We start from the raw sequence: 19,824 nt of genomic DNA on the forward strand, positions 1-19,824 counted from the left end.
ATTTGGATGAACATAGCCTAATGCAATTTGAGACTGTGTGTAAAACTTTATCCTAAACAGTTAGATCCAGTTTAGAGATATGTGTTCATAGTTGTGGCCATTTAAAAAGACAGTTCTTTTTAGCATTTAATTTTAAAAGTGGGAAACATGATTTTAAAGTTTTTTTAAGCTAATTTTTGTTTCATACTTTTGGGGAAGAAATGTTACCTAAAATATTTCGATTGATTGCTAGACAGATGCTCATGTGGCTGCTGAGGAAGAAGCTAAAAGATTGGATGAACTACAAAAGCAGGCTGTCCAAGAGAGAAAGGAACAGTGTGAAAAGGCACACATAAGGGGTTTCCAAGCAATGCAGAAGATCCACTTGGCTCAAGTAAGATTTTAAATGATCTTTGTTGATTGTCATTGAATGATTTGCTAATAGCAGTTTAGAACTGACGAGTGTCTAAGCTTAACATAGAAGGTTAATGTAGTCTCTGATTGCTAAGATTTCAAGTTCACAGCTTCTTTTCCCCTCCTGCTTCAAGTTCAGGTTATCACTGTTCTAAGGTTTGACTGGCCGGAGTTTGGTTAAGCAGCTTAAGCTACTGCTTCCGTCACCCACATTCTACATCCAAGTCCCTGTTTGGGTTTAGGGTTCTTCATTTCCAATCCAGCTTTCTGCTGGCACACATTCCTGGGAGGCAGAAGATGATGGCTCAAGTGCCACGCCTATTGAAGAGCCAGCTGGAGTTCTAGATTCTTGGCTTCAGCATGACGGAGCCCTTGTTGTGCAGGCATTAGGAGTGTGAAACTTCAGATGCAACATCTCTGGTGTCTCCGTCTCTCTGCCTTTAAAAATATGAGTAGGCCAACGAAGTTTAAAACTTTTGTGTTTTTATCACATGCCAAATGCTTAATGCAGACTCCTTCCACCTTACTGCATTGTTTTAGACTTAATGTGTCTTGTGTGAGAACAGTCATCAAAAAGCATGCTAGCTCATTGCAGGGGAGAATTTCCTTTTCCCTCTCTGAACCTTTCTGTCATGCATCCTGTAGTAGCCAGAAACTACTGCTTGCCAGTAGATGTTCTGACTTGTCTTGGCACTGCTTGCCTCTCCAACTTTTTTGTCCCCCCTCATCACTTGCACCCTCCGTTCCCTGGCTATAAAGAATATTGTGATGGTCTCTGAATAACCCATGTCTTAAATTCCATACATGGTGCCAAAGTCTTTCCTTACTTGTACCACTCTTTTTATCTGGCTGAAGCCTCCTGGCCAAGGAATGAAAGGTCTTTTCTTTTTTAATGTATTTATTTTTATTGGAAAGTCAGATATATAGAGAGGAGGAGACACAGAGAGGAGGATCTTCTGTCTGCTGGTTCACTCCCCAAAAGTTGCCACAGTGGTGGGAGCTGAGCTGATATGAAGCCAGGAGCCAGAAGCCTCCTCCAGGTGTCCCATGTGGGTGCAGGGTCCCAAGGCTTTGGGCCACCCTCAACTGCCTTCCCAGGCCACAAGCAGGAGCTGGATGGGAAGCAGGGCAGCCAGGACACGAACCAATGTCCATATGGGATCCCGGTGCATGCAAGGCAAGTACTTTAGCCGCTAGGCTACTGTGCTGAGCCCAAGGTCTTTCTTACCTCTCGTACTTGCCTCTACCACCAAAATCGAGATGGATATGGGCCCAGCACTATAGTGTAGCGGCTAAAGTCCTCACCTGTAGTCTAGCTTGCTAAGCTAATTGTGTTTGTTGGTTTTATATCTAGGCAAGGCTGGATTGGAGATCGTGTCTCTAACATATAGCATACTATCTCGCATTCAATAAATACTTACTGAGTGGGTAAATAATACTTTTTGTGGCAGAACAATTTGTAGAGTAGGCAAGGGGATGCTATTCCTCAGTATGTCCCCACTTTCCTATGCAAAGTTCATGACTTGGCTGCCGTCCACTCTCTTTATCTTGAAGAGTCAAGAGAAAGTAATGAAAGAGCTCCAACAGCTGCAACAAGAGGACCTAGCACGCAGGAGACAGACGGTAGCACAAATGCCGCCTCAACTAGTTGAGCTTCCATACAAACGCAGTGAAATGAAAGAAGACTGGCAGAGAGAACTGGAATTTGCCTTTGAAGACATGTACAATGCTGACAGGAGTAAGATATTTTCAGTTGACTTCTGACAGTTCTTTTAAATGTTTTGGTCAGAGAAATAGATTTGTCACGATGAAGTAGTTCTTTGAAATGAGTTCTCCATTTTGACAAGGGCCTCAGATTTTAGATTTAGGACTGTGATGACATTTACCATTTTATGATCAAATTATTTTCAACTGTGTTGGAGTGGAAACATGTGTCTATATTTCTTTATAAAGAGGTGAAGGGAAACCTGATTTTACACCTTGAACCAGAGCCTTTGCCTACTGTTACTGATCAGATTCAAGATGAAGAACTGGACCTTTCCATGGAACAAGAAGATGTAGGTGAAACTCAGAACCTTCAAGTAACAGAAGCTAAAATGTCTAGTGAACCAGAAGGTAAAAACTCATTTTGATCTTACTCATCGAAGATAAATACTTATCTAAGCAGGCTTTCAGCCAAGTGGCTAAGATGGCTGTGTCCCATGTTGGAGTACTTGGGTTCGAGTCCTAGCTCAACTTCTGACTTTAGATTCCTGTCGGTCTGTTCCCTGGCAGGCAGCAAATGATGGCTCAAGTACTTGGGTTCCTGTCTCCAGTGTAGGAGACCTAGACTGGGTTCTTGACTTCTAGCTTTGGCCTGACCCAGCCCTAGCCATGCAGACACTTGGGTACGGAACCTAGTAGATGGGGGAGATTGCATGCTTCTCCCACTGATAAATGAATAAATATAGATAAGTAAATAAATGTTTTTAAGATGTTGATCATTAGCCAACAGGAAAATTTGGTCTAGTTTTTTTTTTTTAAGATTTATTTATTTTTTATTACAAAGTCAGATATACAGAGAGGAGGAGAGACAGAGAGGAAGATCTTCCGTCCAATGATTCACTCCCCAAATGACCACAACGGCCGGTGCTGCGCCAGTCCGAACCAGGGAACCAGGAACTTCTTCCAGGTCTCCCACACGAGTGCAGGGTCCCAAAGCTTTGGGCCATCCTCGACTGCTTTCCCAGGCCACAAACAGAGAGCTGGATGGGAAGTGGAGCTGCCGGGATTAGAACCAGCGCCCATATGGGATCCTGGCGTGTTCAAGGTGAGGACTTTAGCCGCTAGGCCACAGCGCCGGGCCCCAGTCTAGCTTTAAGTATAAATTATTGGGAGTGATTAATAGGAAGGAGTAATATTTCCTTTTTCTGTCAATGCAGATTCTCTTCATATATCTAGGAAGAAGCTGTGTGTATGTGTGTAAGAATTACAGAGAGAGCAAAAGAGACAGGACAGACAGATCTTCCATCTGCTCATTCACTCCCCAGGTGCTACAATGGCCAGAACTGAGATAGTCAAGAGCCAGGAGCTTCTTGCAGGTCTCCTCAGAAGGCAGACTTTATCCTTCTCAATTGTGCCCTGATTGCTTTTTTTTTTTTTTTAAAGATTTTTTATTATTATTGGAAAGCTGGATATACATAGAGGAGGAGAGACAGAAAGGAAGATCTTCCGTCCAATGATTCACTCCCCAAGTGAGCCGCAATGGGCTGGTACGCGCCGATCCGATGCCGGGAACCTGGAACCTCTTCCGGGTCCCCCACGCGGGTGCAGGGTGCCAAAGCTTTGGGCCGTCCTCAACTGCCTTCCCAGGCCACAAGCAGGGAGCTGGATGGGAAGTGGAGCTGCCAGGACTAAAACCGGCGCCCATATGGGATCCCGGGGCGTTCAAGGCGAGGACTTTAGCTGCTAGGCCACGCCACCGGGCCCCCCTGATTGCTTTTTAAAGTGAAGCTGACTGTATTGTTTTGCTTTGGCATAAACTTGGAGAAACATGATTTCAAGGCTCACTTGCTTTCCATACAGGTCCCACTTAAACTTCATTCTGGAGTGTGCAGAAAGAATATTGTTCTCTTGGCAGATGCAATTGTCTTTAAAATCTAGTCCTTTGCTTTTTATTAGGAAGTACCTTTCAGATAGCTGTTTTGTCAGAGTGAAAGTCTGGCTCGATCTAAAGGAGCATTTGTCTCTTAAGCTTTTGATAGTCCCATGTAGGATTGTTGGCATGATGTTGCCAGGTCTTTCAGTTTTTCAGAAATAAAAAGTTTTTTATTGGTTATTAAATTTTTATTTTAAGATACTTATAATTTATTATAAATGACTCATGTTGATTGAAAAAAAGCTGACAAACATGAAGTTAAATGAAAAATGGGCAAAAATCTACAGTCCTGAGTTTAGCATTATGAGTATCTGTCTCCTCCAAATATTGGTAGCCTTGTTCGGAGTTTTGGCATTATACCAGCAGCCCTTACATAAGCACCTGTGTCTGTCCTTTAATCTGATTCAGCCTGAAGGACTCTGTGTGATGATAGGTAGGAGAAATTTACCCTTGACACTAGTAAGGACAATTTGGGTGCAGCTTGATTTGCTTCTACAGTTACAGTGTTTTCCTCTATAGCCTACCAAGAAATTGAAGATCACTTTTGGGTCATTCCTGAGTGTAGAATAATGAATGTTACATCACACATTTCAGATACTGGTTTTATGCAGAAATGAGTTAGAATATATGAAATCTGTCTTCACTTACCAAGCATAATATATGTCTTTCTGTATTCAAGTTTAATTATAAGTATTTAAGTTTTTAAGCTTCCAGTTGTACTGCATTATAAAATAGCATTATATATACCAATTGATTATGAATTATGTAATTATAAATATTGAGGAAAATAAAATATCTTTTTTTAACTAGTAGCTATAGTAACTGTAAAGATAAAACAATTTGCCTAGTATAAAATAGGTACTTAATGAGTTTTTCTCTTGTTTTTTTTTCTTTTAGTTCCCTTTGCAATGAAAACCAAGCAAGTCTCTTCAAAAATTATTTTTAAAAAATTATTAAATAAAATACGAAACCAAAAATCTCTCTGGACAATTAAGTCCTTGTCTGAGGACGAAAGTGAAGTGATTACAACTGTTAATGAAATTGAGAGTAAGGCATCAGCTGCTGAGTCGGGAACCGAGCAGGAACAAGGTAGGCTGTTCATAGCCTTCATGTGGCACTGTAGAAAGTCAATTTAAATTTTTCAAAAACATTCCCAGACCTGAAAATCGAAGGACGGAGGTCGAAAGGAAGAAACATCATTTTGCTAAGGGCCACAAGCAGTCTTGAAACCTCAGTGAGTTTTCTTGTAGACTGTTGTCACTGTAGAGAATTATTCCCATCTGTGTGTATTCCATTACAGATGATGAACCAGAATTAAGTAGTTCTCTGTGCTGATTTCTCTTGATATTTCTTTTTTCTTTTTTTTTTTTAAAGATTTATTCAGTTTATTACAAAGTCAGATATAGAGAGGAGGAGAGACAGGAAGATCTTCCGTCCGATGACTCGCTCCCCAAGTGAGCCGCAACGGGCCGGTGTGCGCCGATCCGAAGCCGGGAACCTGGAACCTCTTCCGGGTCTCCCACGCGGGTGCAGGGTCCCAAAGCTTTGGGCCATCCTCAACTGCTTTCCCAGGCCACAAGCAGGGAGCTGGATGGGAAGTGGAGGTGCCGGGACTAGAACCGGCGCCCATATGGGATCCCGGGGCGTTCAAGGCGAGGACTTTAGCCGCTAGGCCACGGCTCCGGGCCCTCTTGATATTTCTTAGGTTGCTGTGGACATATATGTTTCCCTTATATTTCATCAGAGATCTGGTTTCTCTTTTTGGCAGTTTTAAAGATTTTGGGGGGTGTCAGTAAATAGGATATTAAATATATTTCTAGAAGTTACAGGTTTATATCAACACTATCTCTTTGAATTGTATACAAACAAAATTGTGAAGATGTGACTGTTCTTTGATGTTTTTTGATATCTGTTGTTAGAATTTTATTTTTGTAATTCTTTTGAATTGTGGTTGCATTTGTGTGCAAGTGTTTTGGTGGAAGTAATTATTGTCTGTATTTCAATTCTGGATTTTAGTGTAAGATGGGAAGCTTTCCTGAAGTATATCTTTCATGTGGCTTCGTAGTACGTGGCCTCTCTGTCTTCCCACGTCACTCGCTCCTTCTTTGTGATTTTGTTTATCAGCATTTCTACTAACCAATGCCCTCAAAACTCAATTCTTGAGAACTTTTTTACTATTATTATTGTCTTTTTTATTTTCTATGAAACAATTTGAAGGCATAGAGATTCCCTTTTTTCTTTTTATCAGCACTCTTCCCGAGTTAATCCAGTGCCATAATTTATTGTCCTTAAGCTGAGCTCTTCCCCAATGGGTTTTGTAGGCCTTCATATTTTAAGCCCAATTCATTCATTTATTTCACATCTTGTGTATCTAATAACATCTTATGTTGTTCCAATCTAAATTCGCTATTTTCTCCCACGCAGCTTCAGCTTTTCTTAACAATCTTCCCACATTTTGATAGCTGGCAGTGTTTTAATTCTCCTGTTCAAGCAAGAATGTTTGGTCATTCCGGTTTCCTTCCCATCAAAATTATCAGTAAATCTAGTTACTCCTACCCTCAGAATCATCCAAGACTCAGCCGTATTTCATCACCTACAGCTCTGGTTTAGATTCTTGTAGTGTCCTGCTGTCTTCATTTTATACCTATAATTACCTGATCATCCTCCCCCCCACCAAAAAAAAAAAAAACCTCCCAAAAAACCACAGCATGTGCTTAAACTATTAGCAGACTGTGTGAATGGAGCACACAGACTTGGCACCATCACTCCCGAGCTCCTCCCTCACTCGCATGCATTTCCCTGTCCAGGCACTGTACAAGAGATGTCAGCATTATTGCTCCTATTCTCACAGAGCAAATGTATGACTCATGTCCTGTTTGTAATTGCACACCTGCTTGGTTAGAATTCTAATGGATGTATCTGTGGCTCAGCCGTCTTTTTCAGGCCTTTTCTGATCACTCTAAAATGACAAGCGCTTTTTACTTTCTTGCTAATTGTCTTAATATCCACGCCCATGCAACACTTACGTGAGGTAGCAAGGTTGTTCATTACTCTTTCTCCACAGCAAGAGCTTTGTGCATGGAAAATACTCAGTGTTTATTAATTACATAGCTTAGAGCAGGAGAGAAGTTTTGGAAAGCACACATACATAATGCTTGAAGCCATAGCCACAGAAGAAATTTTTTATGGGAAATGCTTTAGTGCAAAGATGCCTGGAGAGGGAAAACAGCTAAAGCATACGAAAGAAAAAAAATAAGAGCCAGAGCAGCAGTGGAGAATGTGGTATTGAAGTTCCAAAAGTGAAGGGCGCATTTGTAGTGCATCCATAGCAAGTTCTTTTGAAAAAGGCTGTGTGGTTTGGTGCAATAGCCTAGTTAGTGGCTAAAGTCCTCGCCTTGCATGTGCAGGGATCTCTTATAGGCACTGGTTCATGTCCCAGCAGTCCCACTTCCCATCCAGCTCCCTGCTTGCGGCCTGGGAAATGAGTTGAGGACGGCCCAAAGCCTTGGGACCCTGCACCTGTGTGGAAAGCTCCTGTTCCTGGGTTTTGTTTGGAGCTTGACTCCGGCTGTTGCAGCCAATTAGGGAGTAAATCAGTGGATGGAGGATCTTCCACTTTCTCTCTCCTCCTCTATATATATCAGAATTTCTAATTAAAATAAAGAAATCTGTAAGACAAGAAAAAGGCTGTATGTCTTGTTTCGCTGTTCTGCTTGCCTGACTGCATGCCTTCCATGCGTGTTGATCTTTTGGTTCCTTGAATGAGCCAATTTTTTTTCCTGATCTTCAGAAGGCCTTTCATACCTGCTGATCTGTTAGAAAAGCTCTCCTATACATTTCCATATTCTTTAATTTAACCATTATTCCAATATTTTAAGTGGTATCTGAAATTATTATTTACATTTCCCTAATGACTAATATACACTAATATGAGTTTTTTTTAAAATTTAATTATTTTGGGTCTGGCATGGTGGTGTAGCAGCTAAAATCCTCGCCTTGAACATGCCAGGATCCCCTATGAGTGCTGGTCCTAACCCCAGTGCCACAGCTTCCCATCCAGCTCCCTGCTTGTGGCTTGGGAAAGCAGTCGAGGACGACACAAAGCCTTGGGAACCTGCACCCGTGTGGGAAACCGAGAAGAGGCTCCTGGCTCCTGGCTTCAGATAGGCTCAGCTCCAGCTGTTGCAGTGCTTGGGGATTGAGTCATCGGGTGGAAGATCTTCCTCTGTGTCTCTCCTCTCTGTATATGTAACTTTGCAACAAAAATAAATAAATCTTTTTATTCATTTTTGTTGGAAAATAAGATACACAAAGAAGAGGAGAGCCAGGAAAGACCTTTGTCTGCCACAATGACCGGAACTGAGCTGATCTGAAGCCATGAACAACTTCTGGGTCTCCCACGCAGCTACATGGTACCAAGGCTTTGGGCTGTCCTCGACTGCTTTCTCAGGCCACAGCAGGGAGCTGGATGGGAAACAGGGCTACCAGGATTAGAACCGGCACCCATATCGGATGTCGACGCTTGCAAGGCAATAACTTTAGCCACTAGGCTACTGCACCAGGCCCAGTTCCATATTCTTTACTGGCTGAGTCTTTTCTCAGCTGGCTTATGCTTAAATACCATTTTATTTTGTTTAAGATATAATTTATTTTTATTAGAAAGTCAGATTTATAGAGAAAAGGAGAGATGGAGAGAAAGATTTTCCATCCACTGGTTCATTCCCCAAGAGGCCACAACGGCCAGAGCTGAGCTGATCCGAAACCAAGAGCCAGAAGCCTCTTCCAGGTCTCCCACACGGGGTCTGGGTCCCAAGGCTTTGTGCCATCCTTGACTGCTTTCCTAGGCCACAAGCAGGTAGTTGGATGGGAAGTGGAGCTGCCGGGACATGAACCAGTGCTGATATGGGATCCTGGCATGTGCAAGGCTAGGATTTTAAGCAGTAGACTATTGTGCCGGACGCAATGCTTAAATATCATGTTTTCTAAGAAATCTCATCTGAGCTGCTAGTCTGATATTATCTTTATCATATTATATTATTGCAGTCCTTCATTTGTCTTACTTAAAAATTAAACAGTTTCTGTTTTTGTGTGTTTTTTACTGAGGAATATGATTTTCTGTCCCTCATATTACTCTATAAAACTCCCTGAGGTCTTTCTCATTCAGTACAGTATACTTGACATCTAGCACATCAGTAGATGCCAAATCAATAAATTAATGAATGCAGTTCATCTGAATGTACACTTGAGTTATTTTGTCAGTTTTAAGCTTGATGGTGATAGCATGCTCATCATGGCAGCGATATCTTTGCAGAGGTCGAAGGCGATAAGGGAACGATTGAGTCTGGGACACTCGCTAGTGAAGATGTTCTACTTCCGTGCCAGAAAGACTCTGCAGTGAGACAAGGTATTTTCCATCACAAACTGGAAGTAAACTGATGTTACTCTTCACCTGTTTTTCTTTATAAAATTACTTGTACGTGTGAATGAAATGCCATTATAGTGCTGTCAGAATCTGAATAGTTAAGACTGATTTTTGATTTCCGGGGATTCTTTCAGAAATAAATGAGACTCTGCCTGTCACACCTGCGGCTCCAAGTTCAGTCCTTCTCCACCCTCAAGAAGCAGCAGCCAGAGTTAGAATGTCTGCAAGGCAGAAACAGGTAATGCGATGTTTAGTTTTTAAAACATTCATTCACTCAAGAACTGTAATTGTTACCAGTGGAATTTGTCATAATCTCTGGTTACTTTTTACCAGAGTATGTTTGTCAACAATATGAGATTATGATGTCAGAAGTAGGACTGTGCTGTGCAGAACTGACAAAATGCATATTGTTTTTATGCTACACATCTTTTTTGCATTTTTTTGCATTTGCTTTTTTATATTTTAAGATTTCTAAAAATTTATTCTGTATAATTCTAGCACCTGTACATAGTAAGTGTACAATAAATATTTTTTGTTTGTTCTTTATGTATTTATTATTTTTTTTTAAAGATTTATTTATTTTCATTGGAAAGGCAGATATACAGAGAGGAGGAGAGACAGAGAGGAAGATCTTCCATCCGATGATTCACTCCCCAAGTGAGCCGCAACGCCCAGTGCTGCGCCAATCCGAAGCCAGGAGCCAGGAGCTCCTCCGGGTCTCCCACATGCGGGTACAGGGTCCCAAGGCTTTGGGCCGTCGTCGATTGCTTTCCCAGGCCACAAGCAGGGAACTGGATGGGAAGTGGAGCTACCGGGATTAGAACCGGCGTGCATACGGGATCCCGGTGCATTCAAGGCCGGGACTTTAGCCAGTAGGCCATGGCTCCGGGCCTTTTATTTTTATATATATATATATATTTATTTATTTATTTATTTATTTATATTTATATTGATTACATTGCATTATGTGACACTATCTCATAGGCTCTGGGATTCCCCCCAGCCCCTCCCCATACCCTCCCCCCATGGTGGATTCCTCTACCTTGTTGCAAGATTACAGTTCAAATTCAGTCAAGATTCTTTCACAGCAAGCATAGAGTCCAACATCTTATTGTCCAGATAAATTCAACGGTTTCTTGGGGAGACCATCTCTGGTCTGAAAGCAGAGCTGGCAGAATATCATCCCGACCAATTAAAAGCCACAGCATAGCATCAACCTCAATTTACAACATTATGGTATTAATTGAGATGGTATTGAGTAACAAATATGTTAAAAAATGCAAGTTCTTAACCACATCCTGTGACTACTTCATTGAGAGTTCAATTTTAATTTATACGCAAAACCGGCTGCTGTACACCTTAAAATGGCTATAGGGTACTATTCAGCTGTCTCGTGACTATTTTATTTTATCATTCAGCACTTGGAAAGTGTAACTCCAACAGTCCAATCTGTTTTTTTTTTTTTTTTATTATTTATTGTTTGTTTGCTTTTTTGGCTGTGTCCCATGTGTTTTCTTTTTTTTTTTTACCTTTTTTTTTATTGTATTTTTGTTGACAATATTTACATAGTTAATTACGGTAAAAAAAAATAAAAAGGTTCAGGGGCTATAGGGAAGTGGGTAATAGTATTATGTCCATATTGTTTCCATCATGTATCTGAGGTAAAGGGGGATGTTGACGGAGAAGCCCCACCCAGTTTCCCACCCACCCCAAGTCCCAGATGTGGGGTATGCTCTGAGATCCTTGTTCAAATGGTTTTAATAGTTCTCCAGTTATGAATCGCTGCCAGTTTCACTCGGTGAGGTCGTCCACTGATTCACACAGTCCATCATAGAGTCTTCATTTGCCCAGTATTTCGCTGCCAACATATAGCTGAGATGGTTGATTGACTTGCTCTGTCCTCTGTCTTTTCTTGGCTAGGGTTATGAGTCCAGCAGTTCGATTGGGGAGATCTCCAAAGAAACTTTGAGGTATTCCCAGATTAGTTTCTTGTATGTTCTAGCAAGCACAGGGCCCAGCACAGTCCATCACCACGATCAGCTGGTGGTTTCAGTTGCTGGGTTGGTTCTGTTTTCAGTCCTGATTTCCACTGGAATCAATGGGTGTTGCAGTCCAGCCTGGTTCTGCCCAGCACACACTCGGCCCTCGCATCAACCAGTGAGAGCTGCAGCCTAGTCGGGGCGACCCACAATAACCCCCACCAGGCCCGCCCCCTACCCTGGATTGCCAGTATGTATAGCAGACTAGTCCAGTCTGTCCCACATCCTATTTGGCTCTTGTCCTTGTCAGTGGGTATTAAAGCTTAGTTCCATCTAACCAACTCAACTCTCCAGCCCTCACGGATGTTGTTGAGTGCCTCTCTGTCTAGCCACCCCAGCCCCTTTCTTAGTTTTCATGCCCTCCTGCGGGAGTAGTGACCCAAGAAGGGGGAACCCACTATTTCCCTCCCAGGTCTCTCTCAGTCCCGGTTTATGCACTCTTCGGGTGGTTCTGTGATTTGACTTGACAGAATTAGTCCCCAGTGCCAGCTTCTGCCAGTTGGTGCTGTGGCTAAGCCCAAACATCCCTCACCCACTCTAATTTTTGTTTGCACCAGCAGGAATAATCTGCCCAGCCTGGCTTTTCCTTGATCTAGTTCACGTGCAGCGCACAGGTGTTGCCGCCTTGCTTAGTCTGGTCTGTCCCCTTCCCAGCCCAAGCTCTCCAGTGGGAGTAGCTGTCTGGCGAGGGGACCAGCCCCTTAATCCGCCCGCCGGCTCTGCCCCTCCCTTCCTGGATCTCATGTGTGCTGGTTGGGTGCTGCAGTCAAATCCAGTACAGGCAACCTCACCCTAGCGTTCCATAGTATGCAATGGTTTTTTCTCGCGACCAGACCTGGCTCGACCCACACTCTGTTCTGGTGTTCAGATTTACCAGTGTATGACATGAACCGACTCAGCCCGGTCTGCCCCTGACTTATGCCAAATGTATGCCAGTGGGCAACTCACCATGGCCTATTCTGGGCTGTTTCCTATCATGCTTCTTGCACTTACCTGCAGGGACTGTGTCCTGCCAGAGGAGTTGCCCAGGCTCCTCCATAAGAACCTCTCCCAATGCCAGATTTTGCGCATACCAGGGGGTCCTTGAGCTAGCCCTATTCAGTTCACCTCATGTCCTAGCAGGAACAGTGGCTTTTCCTGGCTTGCTTTCACCCCATTCTGGTTCTTGTTGTTGGATGTTTCAGCCCAGCCATGGCTCGTCCATACCCACATACAGCTCACACATGGCTCAGTAAGGGGTTGAGAGCCAGCCTAATCAGTCCCACATCTACCCTGGTTCTCCATGACACCAGATGAAGTTGGGGTCTGGCCTGGCCTGGTGCATCCAATCCCAGTCCACACTAGTGCCTCGGGAGATTGCAACTGTTTCCTAGATAGAACGCAACCCCATTCCAGCACACGCGCCCCTTGGTGGGAACCTCAACCCAGTTAAGGTGTCCCCTTAGCTCCCCAACTGGGCCTGTTCCTAGCCGTAGATCATGCGCCTGCCAGTGGTTGCTCTGACTCAGCTTGTCTCAGTCCCTCACTTGTCCTGGCCTCTGCCTTAGACTGTGTGGCTTAGTGTCCTTGACTCAAATAGCCCAGTAGGTGCCAGAGCATGTCTCCGTATGACCTGTGCTCCATGCTGGTTTCTAGTTTTGCTTGTAGGCTAAGGTTTGCTCAGTCCTGCCCAGTACATTCTGTTCCGTTACCAATTTCTTCAAAGGAAGAGTTACCGCCATTGGGAGTGTTTAGAATTGACTGAGATCCCAGAAGCACAGTGGGATCAACCTGGAGCTACCTAAAAAGCGATTCAGACAACCAATACCCCAGCGCTCCCTGGCCGCCAGATATTAGCAGCTGGGTGGAGCTAGGAATTTTAACCCAGTTCCCAAGTTCCCTGATGGCGCACTTACCCTGGGGAAAGAGCTCTCTTGGGTCCTGGGGGAGGCTGAGGACTCGTTCACTGCCTTGCGGCAGTGTCTTTGGCGTGAGCCCCCAGCATTGAGTCCGACCCGGCAGGGGCACCCCCTACAGCCGCCACACTGTGAGGAGCGGCACTTGCCCCTGTCTCCAAGGCCCGCACCCCTCCCAAACTCATCCAGCCAGAAGATATTAGCAGCTGGGCGGAGCTAGGAATTTTAACCCAGTTCCCAAGTTCCCTCATGGCGCACTTACCCTGAGGAAAGAGCTCTCTTGGGTCCTGGGGGAGGCCGAGGACTCGTTCACTGCCTTGCGGCAGTGTCTTTGGCGTGAGCCTCCAGCATTGGGTCCGACCCGGCAGGGGCACCCCCCACAGCCGCCACCCATGTGTTTTCTTTGGTTGTTTTTTTTTTGACACTTTATTATTATTGCTATCATTTTATGATACAGTTCCATATTCCCGTATTCCCTCCCCAATTCCCTCCCCCCATCTAGTTCCTCTATATCATTACTAACATATAGTTCTTTATACACAGTCATATGTCCATCATTGCGGGCATGGACAATGGCAGAGAGTCCAGAATCCTATTGTCAAGATACAGTGAACAGTTTCACTGTAAGTCCATCTTTGTCTGGAAGCAGAAATGCATACCACACTGCATTCTCACATCTGGATGTTAGTCTCCATTTCACAGCTACTGTACATCCCCTTAAATGAAAAGTCATGATACAAAATCAACAATAGAAAGAAAAATAGAAATTTACAATGCCCTGAAGTTAAATGACATGTTACTAGATATGACAGTCTCCATTACACAACTACTGTACATCCCCTTAAATGAAGAGCCACAAAACAAAAACATCCAAGAGAGGAAAGAAATAAACACCAAGAAGTTAAATAACATGCTATTAAATGACTAATGTGTAGCTGAAGAAATGAAAATCAAGAACCTTCTTGAAGAAAATGATGCCACTGCATGATCTATGAGTCATTGAATGATTTAATCAGAAGAAAGTGTTTTGAAGAGACGAAACTATCAGAAAACAACAAAACCCATGTGATATAGTTTCTGCTGATCTTTGTTGAAGTGTGTCTCCTCCAGACAATAAACAGATGGGTTTTGTTTTTTAATCCAGTCTACTAATCTATGATGTTTGAGCTTAAGCTACTTACATTCAGAGTTTAACATGTATGGGTGGTACTTTGGTCCTGTCATTTTAGGAATGGGTTGTTCGTTGGGTTAGTCTTCTGTTGTCATTTTACTGGGATGTTCTTCCCGTTTGCCTTTGGTTTTGGTAGGTGCTATTCCTGTTCTCTGTGAAGAGAACATCTTGAAGTATCATTTGTAGGTCAGGTTTGGAAGAGGCAAATTCTTTTAGCTTTTCTTTACTGTGGAAGAATTTTATTTCTTTTAGAATCTGAAATATGTCACTCCATTTCTGTTTTTGCCTGTGGAATTTTCTGTGAGAGATCTCCTGTGAGCTTAATTGGCATTCCTTTATATGTCAATTGATTTTTTTCACGTGCACATTTAAGGATCTTTTCCTTATGTTCAGTTGAAGAGAGCTTGATGATCATATGCCGTGATGAAGATCGCTTTTGGTCAAGCCTGTTGGGAGTTCTGTGCCCCTCCTGGATCTTGTTTCCCAATTCTTTCTCCAGATTAGGGAAATTTTCCTTTATTATTTCTTTAAATGCATTTGCAAACTCAGCTTCTCTTTCTGCACCTTCTGGGACTCCCATAACTCTTATATTTGGCCTCTTAATATTGTCTTTCAATTCTTGAATACTTTTTTTGGCCTGATCCAGCTCTGCTTCCAGTTTTTTGTTTGCTTCCCCCTGATGACAGGAAATATCTTCCAATTCTGAGATTCTTTCTTCTGTTTGCTTCATTCTATTTTGGAGACTCTCCACTGTACTTTTAGTTTGCTCTACTGTGTTCTTCATTTCTGAAATACCAGCCTTGATTTGCTTTATTGCTTCCTTAAATTCTTTGAACTCTCGCATGAGCTTCTCATTTTTGATCAGAATCTTTAAAATGAGTCTTATGGATTCTGTGTGCCCCATTTTCCCAATGTCTTCCTCAGTTAACTCTGAGGTTGGCATGGGGTTTTGCTCCTTTGCAGAGGAGTTTTCAGTAATATTCATTGTGCCTTTGTCTCTTCTTTTGCTCTTGTACTTCTGGTTAGCAGAGTCTTCTCCTTTGGGGCAGGTTTCTAAGCTGTGTCACCCACAGGTCTACAACGCGATTTTACTTATTGCAGTTGGTATACAATTCTGTTTGCAGCCACTTGTGCCACAAGCTCCAGCGAGTTCCAGGTCTGGGTTCTTATGTTAGATTTCCACCATGGTCTCCAAAGCCCCAGCTCCTGGCTCACCACTCTCCACCTCCTGTGCTGTTGTGCTGAGGTTGTGCTGTTGTCTCTGCAACCTTTCTCCCACTTCTGGTTGGAGCAGGTCCCAGGATTAGAGAGACACCAGGTGTCCTATATAATTAGGTTGTTGGTGGCGCTGATCTTGCTGGAACCTGTTGAACGTTAGGTCTGGGTGCCACACGGACCTATTTTGACTGGTAGGCTGCCACAGTTGGTATTATTTTCCTGCGGGACCAGTGCAATCCACGGAACTCAGTGAGTTCTTGCGAGCTCAGCACATGCGCAGTTCACTGTTGTCCCTGCAGTCCCAAAGCTATTGCCACAGTGTACAAAATGGCGCCTGACGTACCATCACTACTGTTCTTGATCTGCTGGCAGTCAGATCTGAGGACTATCCAGACCTGCCCCGGGTGGAACCCGTAGAATGCCACGTTGTTGCAGTTCACTGAGTCAGATGAGCTCACTCCCAGCTTAGCTCAGTCCTTTCCGTTGCCCTTTTCTTATTATGCAAAATGGTGCCCAATTCATCTCTAGGGGGCTGACTAGGCTATGAAATCCACTCTGTTCTCGCACAGCCCATCTGAGATCTGCTGCTCTGTCTCTGCTCCTGGTCAAATCAAACGGACCAGCAGAACGGACAGTTCTTTGTCTGGGTTCACCTCCCAAGCTCCCAGTGAAAGTCCCTTCCCACCTGGTTGCTGGTGGAGTTCCGGTTGCTGGTGGAGTTCAGATTGCCGTGCTGGAGTGTCAGTCACTGCAACACCACACGGTTGTGTCCACTGCTTTCCTGTGTCTGTCAGGCTCCAGGTACCCCTCTGCTGTTGTTCTGTCCTTTCCTGTTTCCTGAAATATGTCCTCTCTGCTTCATCCTTAATAAATATTTTTCCGTCCGTTTAAACGTGTCCTTACCTTATTCCGCCATCTTGATTGTGTCACAATAAATATTTGTTGAATGAACAAGTTCTCATTCTAATATTAGACACCAGTGCATATAAATAATCTTAAAATGTTCTTGAAAATATTTTTTATGACAAAAATTGTAGGAGCTGGCACAATGGCTTAATTGGTTAATCCTCCTTCAAGAGCTAGAATCCCATATGGGTGCCAGTTCCTGACCTGGCTGTTGCACTTCCCATCCAGCTCCCTGCTTATGCCCTGGGAAAATAGCAAGTGATGCCCCAACGCCTTGGGACCCTGCACTGCCTGGGACAAACTCCTGGCTCCTGACTTTGCGTTGGTTCAGCTCTGGCCATTATGGGCATTTTGGAAATGAACCAGTGGGTGAAAGATCTCTCCATCTCTGCTCTTCTTTCTGTTTCTCCTCTGTAAATCTTCCTTTTTTTTTTTAACATTTATAATATTTTTTTATTCGATTACATTGCTTTATGTGACACAGTTTAATAGGCAGTGGGATTCCCCCTACCCCTCCCCAAACACCCCCCCCATGGTGGACTCCTCCACCCTGTTGCGTTACCACAGTTCAAATTTAGCTGAGATTCTTTCATTGGAAGCATCTACCAGGCATAAAGTCCAGCATCATATTGTCCAGATAAGTTCAAAATCTGCCTTTTCAATTAAAAACAAAAAATGCTTTAAAAATGATGTATCCGTTTTAGTATAAAAATAAACATTTTTAAAATATTTTCATAGATTTATTTATTTTTGTGTCAGAGCGGATTTTCAGAGATTGGTTGCCTTGGCTGGAGATAAGCAAATCCAAAGCAAAACTAGGAGCTTCTTCTGGGTCTCCCATGTAGGTGCAGGGACCCAAGGACTTGAGCCATACAGTAGGCAGGGAGCTGGATTGCAAGTGGAGCAGCTGAAACTAAACTGATGCCCATGTGGGATGCTAGGGCTGCAGGAAGAAGATTAGACAGGTAAGCCACCACACCATCCCCAAAAGAAACACTTCTTAGTTCTGTTTGTTCAGTGGAATTTTTGCAGTTCTCTCACGTTAAAAGTGCAGTTGTTGAGGTGCCTCAGTATTAAAAACTTTCTAAATTCAGTGACTCCTGTGCATTAAGTAAATAAAGCTGATAATCACTCAGGTAGCTGCTCAACAGTAGTTGCCTGATGAGGGTTAGGTTAAGAGTTCAAGAAATTCTTCATTTTCAAACAAGGTCATTCTTTATTATCTCCGAAGGAAATGCTGCTTTTTTGTAAAAGTTCACCTGCATTTCTTTTTCTGCTCACTCAGTAAATTTTTCTGTGTATTGGGCACTGTACCAGATGTTTGCTTTGACATGCAACCAGACGTAGCATAGTCCTTGTCTGCCTGAGTCTTAGCCATGTGTTTGTATTGTGTGGAGTGTGTGTGTGTAATATTAGTCTACATCTGTCATCCTGCTGACATTTGACAGGGAAGACACAGCATGTTGTTCATTTTACTTAGTTTCTGGATCTCTGTCCTTTGTAAGGTGTATACACAGGGAACCAGAGTTGCTCTGGGACGCCTTGGTACGTGATTCATTAAGTTTTTCGTGTTGGGCACATTGTGTAATTAGAGACAGAGGCATAGAACTTAAAGATGTGTCATTTACTGCTGTTTGGTGAGGGTTTCCCATGCTTCCACAAAACAGAAACATTGTTTGTTCCTTCTGCCTCTTTGCAGTCTCACCCTTTTCTTCATTTTACCCTTTTCCAACATTTCACTTCTGTCTGCCCATCAGCAGTTACAGTGACATGGATGAAATATGAATTACCAGCATTTACTTCTGCTATTATTGATAATCTTTGGGATAAGACCAATTTACTTTGAAAAGCGATGCGTATTACTTTCTTTTGTATGAGTTTGTTAATAGATCTGTAGTATTTGTTGACTAGATAATGGAAATAGAAGAGCAGAAGCAAAAGCAGCTGGAATTACTTGAACAAATTGAACAACAGAAGTTAAGATTAGAAATTGACTGCTTCAGGGCTCAGCTGGAAGAAGAAAAAAGGAAAAAAAGTCAACAGACTCAGGTAAGATGCAGGCACTCTCTGCCTTGTGTAAGTCATCGGGAAACAGGAGAGGATGAGCAGTCCGTCGTAGCATTCAGAAAGACAAGATGTTTTTCCAGCTGTTAGTTGGTTTGTTCCTCCTCATGTATGTTTATAATTAGTTTGTTCTAAGGTATTAACTTCAGTTTCTATAGGGTACTGGTACACATGACCGTGATTTGAATGTATTAGATATACTGAGTTTTTGGACATGGCAGTAAAGGAGAATGATCCATGATTGGTTTGTGTCTTACTAATACATACCAGACTTTTTATAATAAATAAAAAGCAGGTGTTTGGTATCTGTAGGCCAGTTAGGACACCATTCTGTTCCTGATGACACACACCCTAGGATGAATCAGCTAATGGGGTCAAGATTCATTTTGGGTTCTGGGCTCCTGACTTTTGCGCAGCACAGCCCTAATTGGGTGTTGCAGGCCTCTGGTGGGAATGAACCACCCAGTTGAAAGATCTCTGTCTCTGTTTCTCTGGGTGAATTTCAAATAAAAAGAAGTAAATCTACATGGAAGTTTCCATTTGTTAGAATTTCAGCTTATATACATAAATGCTTCAGTACATGCTTCCACATTTGCCTTTTACTTTGTCTTTTAGGATGGTGCTGCTCCAGTATCATGCAGTGTACTTCCTGATGAAGACAGTCACAGGCAGATGATTCGCAATTATCAACATCAGCTTTTACAGCAAAATAGGTAACAGTGTGGTTTATGTGTGATAGTGTGTGGCTGCATCGTTAGGATTTCTTATTTCATTTATATGAAGATCTACTTGGAATTCTGCATAAAATGGTGGCAAATAGACTTCTCCAAAATTGTCTTGCTCCTTTTTTTTTCTTTGATGATGATGTTCACATGGTTTAGAAGGATGCACGCCCATCTCATGTGTACCATTGATTAGGGTGGGAAGGGTCGAGGAATAGGAGAAGGTGGATGAGACTGTTGTTTCCAATTTTCTTTTTCTCTGTGCCTGGGGGAAATGAGGAGAGAAGGGCAGGGGGCTGTACCCACATCAGTACCGGGGGTAGAGAACGGCCACTGATGTCATCCCTAGGTACCTGA

The 19,824-nt window shown here is 43.0% G+C and overlaps 1 protein-coding gene across 1 annotated transcript in view; it reads left to right on the forward strand.

Annotated features, from left to right (window-relative positions):
• Nucleotides 1-19,824, forward strand: part of CEP295 (centrosomal protein 295) — an 83,672-nt gene that overhangs the window by 42,498 nt on the left and 21,350 nt on the right. Inside the window, exons 8-15 of the mRNA XM_058662308.1 lie at nt 233-373; nt 1,948-2,131; nt 2,347-2,508; nt 4,928-5,119; nt 9,342-9,434; nt 9,587-9,690; nt 18,593-18,730; nt 19,361-19,458. Of these exons, the coding sequence (XP_058518291.1) occupies nt 233-373; nt 1,948-2,131; nt 2,347-2,508; nt 4,928-5,119; nt 9,342-9,434; nt 9,587-9,690; nt 18,593-18,730; nt 19,361-19,458 (1,112 nt within the window). The remainder of the gene's footprint in view (nt 1-232; nt 374-1,947; nt 2,132-2,346; nt 2,509-4,927; nt 5,120-9,341; nt 9,435-9,586; nt 9,691-18,592; nt 18,731-19,360; nt 19,459-19,824) is intronic.

The sequence above is a fragment of the Ochotona princeps genome, chromosome 4 (assembly GCF_030435755.1).
Source record: "Ochotona princeps isolate mOchPri1 chromosome 4, mOchPri1.hap1, whole genome shotgun sequence".
In the NCBI taxonomy this organism is placed as follows: Eukaryota; Metazoa; Chordata; class Mammalia; order Lagomorpha; family Ochotonidae; genus Ochotona; species Ochotona princeps.